The 15056-nt window shown below is 49.0% G+C and overlaps 1 protein-coding gene across 3 annotated transcripts in view; it reads left to right on the top strand.

Annotated features, from left to right (window-relative positions):
- Positions 1-15056, top strand: part of IL21R (interleukin 21 receptor) — a 42339-nt gene that overhangs the window by 19141 nt on the left and 8142 nt on the right. For 2 of the 3 annotated variants that reach the window (XM_073888078.1, XM_073888079.1), the window contains exons 3-5: positions 9440-9514; positions 12019-12121; positions 14369-14568. In XM_073888078.1, coding sequence (XP_073744179.1) covers positions 9440-9514; positions 12019-12121; positions 14369-14568 — 378 coding nt within the window. The remainder of the gene's footprint in view (positions 1-9439; positions 9515-12018; positions 12122-14368; positions 14569-15056) is intronic. The other variant, XM_025854072.2, reaches the window with a different exon arrangement.

The raw sequence follows: 15056 nt of genomic DNA, 5'->3' as shown, positions 1-15056 counted from the left end.
TTCTTTAGTAGGATGCTCTTTAGCCTCCATGTATTTGAGTTCTTTCCAACATTCCTCTTGTGATTGAGTTCTAGATTCAAAGCATTGTGGTCTGAAAATATGCAGGGAATAATCCCAATCTCTTGGTACCGGTTGAGACCTGATTTGTGACCTAGGATGTGATCAGTTCTGGAGAATGTTCTATGGGCACTAGAGAAGAATGTGTATTCCGTTGCTTTGGGGTGGCATGTTCTGAATATGTCTGTGAAGTCCATTTGGTCCAGTGTGTCATTGAAAGTCTTTATTTCCTTGTTGATCTTTTGCTTAGATGATCTGTCCATTTCAGTCAGGGGGGTGTTAAAGTCCCCCACTATTATTGTATTGTTGTCAATGTGCTTCTTTGCTTTTGTTATTAATTGCCTTATATAATTGGCTGCTCCCACGTTAGGGGCATAGATATTTACAATTGTTAGATCTTCTTGTTGGATAGACCCTTTAAGTAGGATATAGTGTCCTTCCTCATCTCTTATTACAGTCTTTGTTTTAAAATCTAGTTTGTCTGATATAAGGATTGCCACCCCAGCTTTCTTTTGGTGTCCATTAGCATGGTAAATGGTTTTCCACCCCCTCACTTTCAATCTGGGGGTGTCTTTGGGTCTAAAATGAGTCTCTTGCAGACAGCATATGGATGGGTCTTTGTTTTTAATCCAATTAGATAGCCTGTGTCTTTTGATTAGGGCATTTAGCCCATTTACGTTCAGGGTAACTATTGAAAGATAGGAATTTAGTGCCATTGTATTGCCTGTAAGGTGAGTGTTACTGTATATTGTCTGTGTTCCTTTCTGATCTATGCTGCTTTTAGGCTCTCTCTTTGCTTAGAGGACCCCTTTCAATATTTCTTGGAGGGCTGGTTTCGTGTTTGCAAATTCCTTTAGTTTTTGTTTGTCCTGGAAGCTTTTTATCTCTCCTTCTATTTTCAATGACAGCCTAGCTGGATATAGTATTCTTGGCTGCATATTTTTCTCGTTTAGTGCTCAGAAGATATCTTGCCAGTCCTTTCTGGCCTGCCAGGTCTCTGTGGATAGGTCTGTTGCCAGTCTAATATTTCTACCATTGTAGGTTACATATCTCTTCTCCCGAGCTGCTTTCAGGATTTTCTCTTCATCTCTGAGACTCGTAAGTTTTACTATTAGATGTCGGGGTGTTGACCTATTTTTATTGATTTTGAGAGGGGTTCTCTGTGCCTCCTGGATTTTGATGCCTGGTTCCTTCCTCACATTAGGGAAGTTCTCTGCTATAATTTGCTCCAATATACCTTCTGCCCCTCTCTCTCTTTCTTCTTCTTCTGGGATCCCAATTATTCTAATGTTGTTTCGTCTTATCGTATCGCTTATCTCTCGAATTCTGCCCTCGTGATCCAGTAGTTGTTTCTCTCTCTTTTTCTCAGCCTCTTTATTTTCCACCATTTGGTCTTCTATATCACTGATTCTCTCTTCTGCCTCATTTATCCTAGCAGTTAGTGCCCCCATTTTTGATTGTACCTCATCAATAGCCTTTTTGATTTCGACTTGGTTAGATTTTAGTTCTTTTATCTCTCCAGAAAGGGTTTCTCTAATAACTTCCACGCTTTTTTCAAGCCCAGCTAGTATCTTTAAAGTCATGATTCTGAACTCTAGGTCCGACATCATACTAATGTCTGTATTGAGTAGGTCCCTGGCTGACGGTACTACCTCTTGCTCTTTTTGCTGAGGTGATTTTTTTCGTGTTGTCATTTTGTCCAGAGGAGAATAGATGAATGAGAGAACAAAATGCGAACAGGTTAACAATGTCCCAGCAAATATACTGTATACAAATCAGAAAAGACCTGAAACCAGGGGAAAAGAAAGGTAAAGAAAGAAAAAAGAAAGAGAAAAAAAAGAAAAAAAGATAAAAACAAAAACAGAACAATACAAAAAAGGAGAATATGATCAAAAATGATCAGACTAGTGCATAGATCAGTGCCACACACTAGATTTTGGGCGTATTTTGGTCTGTTAGAAAAAAGTGCCTTCTAAAATTTTAAAGGAAGAAAGACATATATTTACAAAATAAGAGTTGATACAATGAAGGGATGGAAGATGACTGTAAAGATGAAAATTATAAAAGATTTTATAAAAGGAATTGATAAGATAAGTTGTTTGAAAAAAGAAAGAAGAAGATTTAAGAAAAAAAAAAGAAAAAAGGGAGAGAATGTGATCAGGCAGGAGACTAGAACAAAGCCATACACTAGTGATTTAGGGTATATTTTGATCTGTTAGAAGAAACTGTATCTCAAAATTTTAAAGAGAGAACAACTTATATATATATATGCCAAAAATAAGGGTAACTACTATGAAGGGATAAAATATGACTCTAAAAATGAAAAATATAAAATGTTTTTTTTTCAAAAAGGGATTGATAAGATGTTGGTTGAAAAGGGGAAAAAGAAAAATTAAAAAAAAAACAGTTAAAAAAATTAACTTTGATGAACTAATGAATCATGGTAAAAAAAAGCCATGAATTCTATGTGCAGTATTCCCCTAGCGCTGGAGTTCTCCCGTTCTCCTTGATCGGTAAACTTGGTCTTGGCTTGCTGGCTGTTCAAGCTGATCTTCTGGGGGAGGGGCCTGTTGCCGTGGTTCCCAAATGTCTTTGCCGGAGGCTGAATTGCCCCGCCCTTGTCGGTCTGGGCTAAGCAAGCTGCTCGGGTTTGCTCTCAGGAGCTTTTGTTCCCTGCAAGCTCTCGGTACAGCTTTGGAGGATGAGAGTGAAAATGGCGGCCTCCCGATCTCCGCCCCGGAGGATCCGAGAACTCGGGGCCCCGCTCCTCAGTGCGCCCCCAGAGAAAAGCAGTCACTCCCATCTCCCCGGTCTCCAGCTGCACTCCGTGCTCACCCGGCCTGTGACCGAGCATTTCTATCTCTGGCACCTGACCCCGTGTGGAGTCTCCAAACCCAGCAGATCCCTGCAGTGCGTTCCCGCACCACTCCTCCCCGGGAAGGAAGGGGAGTCTCCCCGGCTCTGCCGCTTGTTGGGTCCCTGCTGGAGGAGCAGTGGCCCGACTGGGCCGCAGATCACAGTTTATGGCAACCCCGAGCTGAGAGCCCGCGCCTCGGCTCCGTCTCTGCAGCCGGCTTCCCCGCTCCGATACCTGGGAGCTCTGCCGCACTCAGGCACCCCCGGTCTTTCTGTGACCCCGAGGGTCCTGACACCACACTGTCCTGAGAGGATTCCACCCCCTACTTAGCCACTGGAGCGACGTTCCTCAGCGGAGCCGACTTCTACAAGGTCCGATTTTGTGCTCCGCGGCTCTATCACTTGCCAGAAGCGGCCGACGGAGGCCCCCTCCCCCGCCGTCTATCCTCCCGAATATCGCCTCAGATTCACTTCTCCGCACGTCCTACCTTCCAGAAAGTGGTCGCTTCTCTGTTCAGAGAGTTGTTGCTACTCTCCTCTTTGATCTCCTGTTGAGTTTGTAGGTGTTCAGAATGGTTTGATCCCTATTCAGCTGAATTCCTGAGACCAGACGAAATCTAGGTCTCCTACTCCTCCGCCGTCTTGCTCCGCCCCCCCAATCTGAGTATTTTCTATCCCAGCTCAGCAATCCTCTCTTCTAATGTTACTAATCTGTTGCTAAATCCATTCATTTCTTGTAAATTTCAATTATTGAATTTTTTAGTACTAGGGTTTCTACTTTTAAATAAATTCCATATTTCTGGTGAAATTTTTCAACATACTCATTTGAGTATTTTTAAATCATGTTAGATAATGCCACTTTCTGAATCACTCATGTGTCTGTTTTCCTCTTGGTTTTTCGTCATTTGGTACTGTTTCCAGGTTTGGCTTGTCAATTTGTTTGAATGCTGGACATTGTGCATGAAAAATACAGAGGCTTTTGGTGAAGCTGACTTTTTCCAGATAGGTTCAAATTTTCTTCTAGCAGACATATTGCATATAGGCGAATCATCTTGCTGCAGTTATGGCTAAATTGGTTCTGAGTTTTCCTTATTCCCAAGGTATATCCTTTCCTGAATAACTGGGTATTTACCAGGGCCCATCTTCTTTGCCAGGGCTTGAACTCAATTCTTCCCTCACTGTTGTAAAACTACAAAATCTCTTTCTTGGTTTTTAAGCTCATTGCCAGATTCTTTCTGCTAGGTTTCTTGGTATGAAACGTATTTGCAATGACTTGACACATGATTTGAGGGGAAATTGCATGCAAAATTTCAGTACATTTTCTTCTCTCTGGAACCCTGGCCTCTCAAGTACCATCTAACTTCATTGCTCTCTAGCATCCTCTATTTTTTTTTCCTGGTTCATAGTTGTTCTCAACTACTAGTTGGGGGTTCAGTCTGATACCAGCTACTCCACCATAGCCAGAAGTGGAAGTCCCCCTTACATTTTATTTTAGAAACATAAGATTAACTGACATTTAAAATTTTATGAAATAGTTTGGTCATACAAAAAGGTATATTAAATAATATAATCAACACTCATGGTAGCTTTGCTCAGTTTCACCAAACTGTTGAGAACCCTGACTACTCCTCCAATCACATCCCCTCCTTTTTTACTCTATTCAAAATTTTGATTTTTTTTAATCATCCCCTTAAATTTCTCTATACTTCCAGGACACGTGTATGTTCACCTAAACAATATAGAGAGCTATTTTACACAGTGTTAAGTGTGACATAGATGATATTACTATGTATGTGTTCTTATTTTATTTTATTTTCACTATGCATTTTGTTTGTGAGAGTCATTTGCTTTGCTGTGTGAAATTATGATTCATTTTCACATTGAGTGATTACACCACAATTGATTTTTCCATTCTCTTGTTAATGGATATTTAGGTTGTTTCCAATTCTCACTATTAAAATCAATGCTGCTATAAACATTTCAGGGTATGATTCTTATACATACATGCCAGGGTTTCATCAGTGGTGTACAGAGGAGTAAAATGGCTGGGTCTTAATGCAAACACCTGCTCAAGTTTATTATACCATGCCAAACTATTTTCCAGACCACTAATTTACATTTCCACTAGCCATGAATCAGAGTTCCCATTACACCATGTCCTCAGCAACATGTGATGTTGCCAGACTTTTAGTTTTTGCCAATCGAGTAAAATTAATATGGCATGTCATTGTGGTTTTAATTTGCATTTCTTTGTTGGCTGTGAATTAAGCACTTTGTGCTCTCCGGAGCACCTACTTCAATCTGGCTTCCTACCTCCAAGCTTCTTCATTTCCCTAGAATCTCCTGAAATTTGGCTTTTAGTCTGAACTACCACAACCCCTGAAATCATTTCTTGGCACTGGAACCTGGCAGATAAACACCTCTCCCCAGCCCCATTCCATCCAGGACTGTGCTGGAGTGCTTCACGTGCAGTGATGTATTTAGTGCTTCCAACAAACCTGCAGCAAAGAGTCATGACCCCCACTGTACAGATGAGAACACAGAGAATCGGAGGGGTTAGGAACTTGCCCAAGGACACACAGCTGGGAGCTGGCAGACTCTAAGTCGGGTGCTCTTCACTCCTTATAGGAGATTGCAGAGGTAGGTCGTGCCACAGGGGGTCCCACAGCAGGAAGGCCCTTAGGATACCCTCTGCCCTTCACTCAGAAAGCACACGTGGTGGTTTGGTGTGCACCTGGGAAGAAAGTACTATTGCCCTCTGGAGTCAGCCTGAGTGTGAAGCCCGACAAAGGGACAAAGTCGGGGCAGGGAGAACAATGGGACGGGGAGGAGTTCCGACTCAGTGCCTTTACCATTCAAGCCTGCTGTTCCCCGAATTGAGTGGCTGATTGTAGACAGTGTTCAATATCTCTGCACCCCCTAATGAAAGAGTTAGACCTTTTTAAATCTTCTTTCAGTCCTCTGATGCCAAGTGAGAATCTCAGTTTGGTGGTAGTTTGCCTTAAACAACCTGATAGTTTTTAATCCCCCTTTTAAATGAAGGCAATTTGGATTTCCCAACTTCTCAGTTTTAAGCGGGAGATAGCATCTCACTCACATTCGATTACTGTCTTTTGTTTGCCTCCTATTTAGTTTTATGGTTAATGGATCGTTTTGTTTAAGAAACACATAACATCTACAATTATGTTGGGCACTGCTCCCAATGTTTTACAAATACTAATTTTTACTTCTCCCATGGACCCCCCAAGGTGGGCACTGTTCCTAGTATGTCCATTTTACAGATGAGGACTCTGAGGCCCAGGAAGTTTAAGTAAACTTCCCCGAGGTCCCGCAGCCTGTAAATGGCAGTGCTGGGATTTGAGCTGAAGCAGGCTGGTCCGGAGTCTGCGTTTTAACCACCGTAGTACACACAGTCTCTCCATTTCATACTAGTTCCCTGTTGACTGTAGGGATATATTTTCTTTTGAGACATGTTTATTGGAGTAAACATGGGAGGCAAGGTAAAGATAAATAGCAAGTAGATAATAGCACCGGTGAAAACCTTGAAAGCCGTAAGTGGCAGGAGTTCTGGAACATTCCAACATGGCTTCATGGATGCAAGGGCAGAGCAAGGGGGCCGTGAAGACTGAGTTTAGATGGATGGGAGGCGGGGAGGTGTTCACCAGGAGAAGACTCAGCACAGGAATTTGCCTCATGCAAAGGCAAAGAGGCATGACGGGGCCTCAGGTGCTAGGGGGAGGCTGAGTAATTCAAAGTAGCTGGCCAGTAACTGCAAGAACCCAGCACCCTTGTATAGCACTTTCCGGTTCACAGAGCACTGTCACATCTGCTTTCCACTGACCCTTCTTAACTGCCAGGTGCAGTGGGCATGATTGTCCCCATTTTAGAGATGATAACCAGGGTCAGAGAAATACCAGGAAAAAAAATTTTGTTATTTTTTGCTCCAAGTTACTCTGGCTTCCAATTCTGGGCCCTTTGCTCTATTCCACTGTATCAGGTATCTTTGGTAGCAAGCAACAGAAACATAATTCACACGACTGAGCAAAATAGGGTGGGTGGTTTTGGGGGGGCGGGGTTTATGTAAAGGAAAAGTCCAAGTGAGTGGACATTAGATACGGCTGGATCCAGGTCCTCAAATAGTGCCGTGGGGACTCTGGGTCCGTATTTCTCAGCTTTTGAGAAAATTTCAGGCAGGCTCTCCCTAAGAAGTGACAAAGATGGCTGCCATCTTCCAGCAGGGAGCCAAGAAAGTACCTCTTTACTAGAGTTCTAGGAAAATCCCCAGACTGCTCTCATTCTCCTTGCTTGGGTTGGTGTCCATCCCTGATCCATTCAATGAGGCCAGGCAGATGGGGTGCTGTATTGGCCAGGTCTGGGTCGGGTGCCCACCTGTGGAGCAAGGGTTCCGGTCTTCTCCACGCAGACCACACAGGTACAGCTCCAGTTTGAGAAGCTCTTAATAAGGGAGGAAGAGGTGCCAGGCAGACAGAGGCAGCAGGTGCATCCCCTCTAACCCCAGGCACCTGTGTGTCATATGTGCAGAGCTGAGGCATTTGGAGAGATGGAGAGCCTTGAATCTGGGCAAGGGAGTTGGTGCTTTATCCTGGGGTCCAGATGGAGCCTCTGGGGAGCCTCTGGGGAGTGACACAGATGGAGCTATGCCAGGCCTGGTACTGGGGTCAGAGGTGTGGACCTGCCAGTGAGGGGCATAGAGGAACCCCACCTCCCATGATGGGTAAGTGTGATAAGAGGGCTCCGGCAGGCCTTGGGCCAGGCAAGATCAGTGTTCCTGAAAGCAGATTTAAAAGGTTGTGGCCCCAACATTATTTTATTTTAATAGCGATGTTATTCATTTTAAGATGTACTGGAGAAAAAACATACAGTTATGAATATCATTGCTTAGGATGAGGCTGGAGTTGGATTTTTTAAATGAGCTCATTTATAGAAAACATTAAATAAATGGTAGCACACATGATCTACAAATATGGCCAACATTTTGAAAGTGACAAATTTAGGGACCTCTTGGCTAGATCATTCTGGGGCCCCTCTACTTCTGATGCTCTAAATTCTCTATCCATCACAGCTGTTTGTTGAGTGTTTATGTGTCAGGGGCCATGCCCAGGGTTTTCTGCAAAATGCTTCCTTGAACTCTTACAAGAATCTGGGAGGCAAGCTTTACTTTCTCTACAGGGCTCAGAGAGGGGGAGTGACCAGCCCAGAGCAACACAGCTGGTGACCTGACCTCTCAGGGTGCTTTGCCACTGTTTGCTGGGTGACTTGTTAGGGAACTCAGAGGGAGCTCTCAGTGGGGCTAGAGTAGGGTCTGAGGGAACCCAGGGAAAGGGGGGGGTCTTCCCACTGTGGGCTCAGGGATGGTGTCTGGAAGAAGCCATACCTACAACTTGGTTCCTGCATGGGGCATCCCTCTAGGCTCCAGTTCCTGTTACAGTCCTGTAACCAGTCTGGGTGGGGCTCGTGGGCCTGGGCAGGTGGATGCCCCCTTACCCACCCAGCCTCTGGCTGGCACCTCCCCAAGCAGACATAGAGCTGGGGTGCTGTGGGCATTGCCAGCCTGGGGGGTCACTCCTTTGCCGAAGGCACCAGCGTCTGCTCCCCCTGGGGAGGCCCATACTATTCTTCAAAGAGGCATCTCCTGCATCTCATCCAGATCAGGGAGTCAGGCTCACTTCCATGGGGTCCGGCCTGGGTTCTCCGGATGCTTTCCAGTGCACTCGCTGACCTGGGCTCTGTGACTGAGTAAGGAGCCTTGTTATCGGGCTAACCTTACCTTAGGTATCCAGTAGGGGTCTTCTTTGTGGGCTAACTTTGGATCTGTTATTCAGTAAGAAGCCAGTCTATCGGGCGAACGTCAACAAGGGTGTTTTGTGCAAAGAAGGACTCCAGATTTCTGCTTGTCGTAAATACTGCTTTCCAACCAACTTCCCCTCCCCGCCTCCCTGCCTCCCTGCCTCTCTTTCAGATGGATAAATGCCCACATTTACTCTCATGCATAGCACTACATCCTTAGGCTTCCAGGGGCAGGAGAGCTACTAGCTGGGAGCCTCTCTCTTTCAATTCACCTCTCAGGGGTGCCTGGGTGGCTCCGTTGTTAAGTGTCTGCCTTCGGCTCAGGTCATGATCCCAGGGTCCTGGGATCGAGCCCCGCATCGGGCTCCCTGCTCCGCGGGAAGCCTGCTTCTCCCTCTCCCACTCCCCCTGCTTGTGTTCCCTCTCTCGCTGTGTCTCTGTCAAATAAATAAATAAAATCTTTAAAAAAATAAAATAAAATAAATTCACCTCTCATTTGGGACTGTGTTAGGGGACAGGAAGAAGGTGGTAGAAATGGGGTCCAAAGGGCGAGTCAGCCACTTCTAAGGGGCAGGAATCCTTGGGACCCTCCACGGGCTTCTCCAACTCTTATTTTTCTGAGAATCTGAGGCAAGTCTTCCAAGGGAGGGAGAGGACCAGAGGGAGGCTGTTCAGGGTCCCTTGGTCCCCAGGCCCGGGTACACCCTCTCACTCTAAGTCTCTTCCAGGATCCTGAGAGTCAGCATGCCGTGTGGCTCAGCGGCCGCTCTGTTCCTGCTGATGCTCCAGGGTGGTGAGTAGCTGCCCCAAGGTCTGTGCGTGGGGAGGGCCCGGCTGGCCCATAGGCTCCAGGGCACAGCTAGAGGCTACAAGCCGGGGTCCATGGCATCTGCTCACTTGGGCTAGCCTAGCCAGCTCTCTGTCAACTAGAACCTGTCCCTCCAGAGAGCCCCATGGCTCATGTGAATCCCACGGGGACCAGACCACCAGCTGAGGTCTTCATATCTCACTGCAGGGACGAGAAACTTGATTCTCTGTTTCCACAGCTCCCTGCCTTGGCTGGCTCCCAACCCTCAGAGGGAGGAAGTCCTGCCTTTGGTCTAACCTCAATTTCTCTTTGTGCAATGACTCTCCTAGGAGATGTTTATCAACAATCACAGAGTCCTCAGCAGGCACTGATGGTCCCCAGCCGGGGGTGGGCAGGAGGAAGGGAGGTGGAGAAAGGGAGGGGGAAGAGAGGTAGCCAAACCTTGGAAGGCACCCCCAGGGGGCCAGAGGATGTTGCAGTCAGAGGGAGAGAAGTTAGTGACCGGAGCTGGGAAAGGCCAGGAGTTAGACTTGGGCTCAGAGATCCGGGAGGCCTTCCCAGAGGAGGCGGGGAGGCAGCATACAGGCTTAAATAGGGGTTGGAGGCAGGGGTCCCTCAGCCTCTGCTCTGCTGATTCTGCATTTCCCTCTGGTTTTTACCGAAAGACCCAGAGCCTCAAATAGCTTCTTCAGGAAACAGATGTCTGGCTCTTTTATTTTCCCCTTCTGAGTGACCAGCACTCTGTCCTGGGTCACCCGCCAGGGCACCACGCACGTCCCATGAGCACAAATAAGCCCCTGCTGCACCCGCATATCCTCCCTCCCTCCAAGCGGCCAGTGTCCCCAGCTTACAACGGGGGACTCAGAGCAGTCGTGAGTCATGCGTCCACCGTTCCGGCCTCTCACGGCCTCCTGCATGCTCTGACAACCCTGGACGAGGGAGGCCCTGGGGCCGTCGGCCCGGGGGCTGGGCTACGGACCAGGGGACTGGGTCCTTCGTGCCACATCCACGCCAGCTCAGGGGCTGCTGTCCCCTTCCCAGTTCAAGACTGGGACTAACTGTGTCAAGCCCTTGGTGACCTTGAGCCTAGCTAGGAACAGTAGCTCCTCCCCCAAGTTCTAGAACCCAGAGCTAGAACAACCAGGGTATAAACTGGGAGAATACATAGCCACATGGTGGTTCCCGCAGCCCCGGACTTGGCCCCACCAAAATCAGTCCTCTTTTCTCCACCAAGTGTCTTCACCGGCATCCCTGTGCCCACCGGCATCCCTGTGCCCACCGGCATCCCTGTGCCCACGGGCATCCCTGTGCCCACCGGCATCCCTGTGCCCACCGGCATCCCTGTGCCCACCGGCATCCCTGTGCCCACCGGCATCCCTGTGCTCCTCCTCAGGGGAAGGCTCCTCTTAGCACAGGACTCACTGCCACAGCTCAGATCCCTTGGTGGTGGCTGCTGGGAGACCTGTGTTGAGGGGGATTCTGAGGGTCGCCCAAGGGAGAGAGTGCCATGATCGATTAGTAATGTCTGCTCCGTGTGCAACAATAGCACAGATGAGACTTTTCTTTCCTGGGTGAGAGTCTGAGCAGCCCAGACCTAGAGAGACAGGAGGTGTGGTCCAGTCTCAGAGTCTCTGGGTCCTTGGCTATAAAATGGCAATGGCAGCTGGCTAAGGGTGCTTCCAACAACAGTCTTCTTGGCTCCGAATCCAGCTTCTGACCTAAAATGAAGGCCAGGAAGGGAACATACCACCACCCCTTGGGTCTTCATTAGTTGAGGAAAAATAGGAAAGAGCCACTAAGAATGAATCCACTTAAAAAGGGGAACGAATTTCTGGTAAATAGTTGGAGGGTAGGCGGAGGAGAAATAGCAGTGTTGATACTTAATCTTACAGAACAAAACTCAGCTCAAACTTACTATATTTATTTTGTTGCAAATTTAGATTATGGTTGCACAGAAACTTAGATTATGGTTGCACCTATAATTTTAGAACAAAGGGGAGCAATTAACGTTGGGGGTGGGAGAGCATGAAGTCTCCCAACAAAACGGCCTGAGTGAGCAGTCCTTGTGTCACTTGGCGGCAGTGGTCGTGGTGGTGGTTTGGCCAGTAGGCTAATACGGACATTCTGGCAAAAGTTTTCGAGGACTTCTTGGTTTGGGATGTTTTCCTCCTCCCTTGATGTACTTCCAGCCTCCCTGAGGTCTGTGTCCCAGCTGCTTTGAGTCACTATGATTCACATTCAGAGCATCCTGTCTCCATAGCCAGCCTCGAAACTCGGGGGTCACACAAAGAATACTCAGGTGGCAGGGACATCCTTCCCCAAGCCCATATCTTAGTGTCCCTGTGCGTTGCCATATTTGTCCTGGCCCTGGGGACCCGTGCCTCCACTCAGCCTCCGGCCCTTGGGGGGGCGAAGGGGGGAGGCACCACGCAACCTCCGGCCAGCCTTCCCCCCCGCCACGACAGCCTCTGTCTCCCCTAATCTTCCAGCCTGGGGTTGCCTAGACCTCGTCTGCTACACTGATTACTTACAAAGAGTCACCTGCACCCTGGAGACAAGGACCCTCCACCCCAGCACGCTCACCCTCACCTGGTAAGTGGCCGGACCTCAGCAGCCCTGGGGATGCTACTCAGGGTAAGCCACTGGAGGGCTGGGGTGAAGTAGGGCTGCTGGGGACCACAGACCGAGGGGACCTACTATGTGCCCTGCAGATAGTTTAACAATCAACATAATAGACCCACTTCCTGAGGGTTCTCTCAGCAAGTTCACCAACAGCATTTGGTTTTGCCCCAAGAAAGATGGTTCATTAGTGGGGAATTGCCTGGCCCACCTTACAGACGGCCACATGGGGCTCATGGGGCTCGTCCAGAGCGTGCAGCTGAGAGGCCACGGGGCGGTTCCGTCCGCCTCCAAAGGCCATAGTCTCTTGCCCACACAGCCCTAACTGTGTGTGTGTGTGTGTGTTTTTTTTTTTTTTTAAGGATTTACTTATTCATTTTAGAGAGGAGGAGAGAGAGGGGCAGAGGGAGAGAACCCCAAGCAGACTCGGTGCTGAGCACAGAGCCCAAACCGGGGCTCGATCCCACGACCCCAAGATCATGGCCTGAGCCGAAACCAAGAGTCGGTGAATGGTGGAGCTGGGATTCAAAACAGGCAGCCTGATTCCAAAATCCATGGGCCCCTATTAGTCCACATTGTTAAAGAACAGTGAGGGGAGGCTTGACTCAAGACCACCGCCAGAGACACAGGGACCCTGCATGGGGCTTTGCAGTGGGGGGAGAGATCGGGTTCAACCCCAAATACAAGGAAAAGGGGGGATTTAGAGCCAAGGAGCAGGGTGGGGTTAGTGGATGGAAAATTACCAAGAGGACACGTCAAGGGGAAAGGGGGTGGGTTCTGGCTACATGATGTCACAGGGTTCTTGCTGACGGCAGCCCAGGCTGGTCAGACATCACCCGGGGGATGAGGCGGAGGACAGGAGAGATGACACGGAAGCCCAAAGGTCAGGGCCTCATCGAGGAGAGTGCTCAGAGGAGCCTGAACAGAGCTTGCTCAAGGAGAGAATCTTTGTTCATAAGCTGCTCAGGATTAAGAAAATCTGTCATCCTCAATTCATTCATACATTCATTCATCCAGAACACATTTACTGACCTCCTGCTAGACATTTGCAGGCACTGGGGGTTCAGCAGAGCCCAAGACCGAGGAGGTCCCAGAAGTTCTGCAGCAGGGTGTGTCTGGGGAAATAGACAATAAACACATAAGCAACCATCAGGAAGCTTTCTGATGACAGTGAGTGCTAGAAAGAACAGGAACCAGGGCCACGGGGTCCAGAGAGAGTGACATGGGGGCGGGCAGTCAGGGCAGGCTTCTGGTTGGGAAGGAGGCAGCCATAAGCTGGAGATGGAGCATTCCAGGCAGAGGGCACTGCCTGTGCAAAGGCCCTGAGGTGGGGAAGAGCTGGTGAGTTTGAGGAATAGCGAGGAAGTCAGTGCGGCCAGAGTGGAATGAGTCAGTGTGAGGGAGAATACAAGCAGGGGTGAGGGGGAGGCTGAGGCCAGATTGCCCTGTATGGGTGGTGAGAAGTCACTGGAGGATTTTAGGCATGGGAGCGACAGGGTTTTTTTTAAAGGCCCCCCTGGCTCCTGTGTAAGAGACTTGCATTGACTGAGCAGAAGTTTCTGTTCTAACAAATATTTAGCAGAGAACAGTCTGCACATCCATACTGGCCTTGAAGGGTAGTCATGTTCAGAGCCTGAAAGTGTAGGTAGGGAAATAAATATCTGCTGAACTCCTACACATACTTCAAAACCCATCACTTAATGCCTAGTGGGAGTAAAAAGGCCAGAGCAGTGCTCCCAAACCCATACCAACAGCCTCGGGGGAATTTCAGCCAGAGAGGGGTATGAGATTCATTTGGCTCTTACCTTGACCTTCAGCCCAGGTACTCACTGGGTATTCCATGGATGTTGGGTGGAAGGAGGGCAGGAAGGAGACCTGAGGTGCTTAGCATCCTTCCTATAGGACCGTGATCCAGCTGATGGGATTGACAGGGACAGACTTAGGCTCAGCCTAGGCAAGAATGGCCCAAATTTCCAAAGTTGCGAGTTGTTGCCCTTTGTGAGGTGGTGAGTTCCTTGTTCCTTGGAGGCACACAAACCAAGCCTGGACGCCGCCCATCAGGGATGCTTCGGGGGAGGGAACACCTTCCCTGGGAAAGTGTTGGTGGACCAGGTGACCACCCCCCAGCCTCACCTCAAGTCCCCCCCAGCCCCGAGCTTCTGGCCATGTACACAGAGCCCCACCGGCCTTCAGGCATGACTGGCTGCTCTGTCCTTGAAGGCAAGACCCATATGGGGACCTGGAGGACGAGGTGACCTCCTGCAGCCTCCACCGGTCCGCCCACAATGCCACTCACGCCGAGTACACGTGCCACATGGATGTGTTTCACTTCATGGCCGACGACATTTTCAGTGTCAACGTCACAGACCAGTCTGGCAGGTTCTCCCAGGAGTGCGGCTCCTTCATCCTGGCTAAGAGCAGTGAGTATCCCTGGGGACCCCAGAGCAGAGGAGAACCCAGGCCGGGGCTGAGCCCCATGCCCCGCGGACCGGTTCGCCACCATCATCAAAACTGACCTGTCCTGGGAGCTCATTTCTCCTTCGAGTTTGTTTCATAGGAGCGCGACCAAGGCATGATGGGTTGATACCTAGGTTTGGGCCTTAACCAAAGAGAGGCAGCTGAGGCCTGAAACGGAGCTGGACCGGGGCCCAGGACCTGCCCCTCTGTGACCCCGGACTGGCTCACTGTTTGTAGAGTGAGGGCCCTTCTGGGCTTCTGCCCCCATTTTGAGGCAAGCGGGGGAGGCTGTGTCACAGGAGAAAGGTTTCGCTGAGACTTCTCCTGTTTATTAGCTCCAGTGAGGCCCAGAGTTTCCCTTCACCCTGGAGGAAGGGAGGAAGCCTGGCTGGGGAAATCAGTTGTTTCTATGGGCCCAGAACCAGGGCAGGGCAGGGAAGGGCACAGGAGG

The sequence above is a fragment of the Callorhinus ursinus genome, unplaced genomic scaffold, assembly GCF_003265705.2.
Source record: "Callorhinus ursinus isolate GAN/ISIS: 27379988/994484 unplaced genomic scaffold, GSC_fseal_2.0 scaffold87, whole genome shotgun sequence".
Classification (NCBI taxonomy): domain Eukaryota; kingdom Metazoa; phylum Chordata; class Mammalia; order Carnivora; family Otariidae; genus Callorhinus; species Callorhinus ursinus.
The sequence above is the reverse complement of the archived record's forward strand: the minus strand, read 5'-3'. Positions and strand labels throughout refer to the sequence as shown.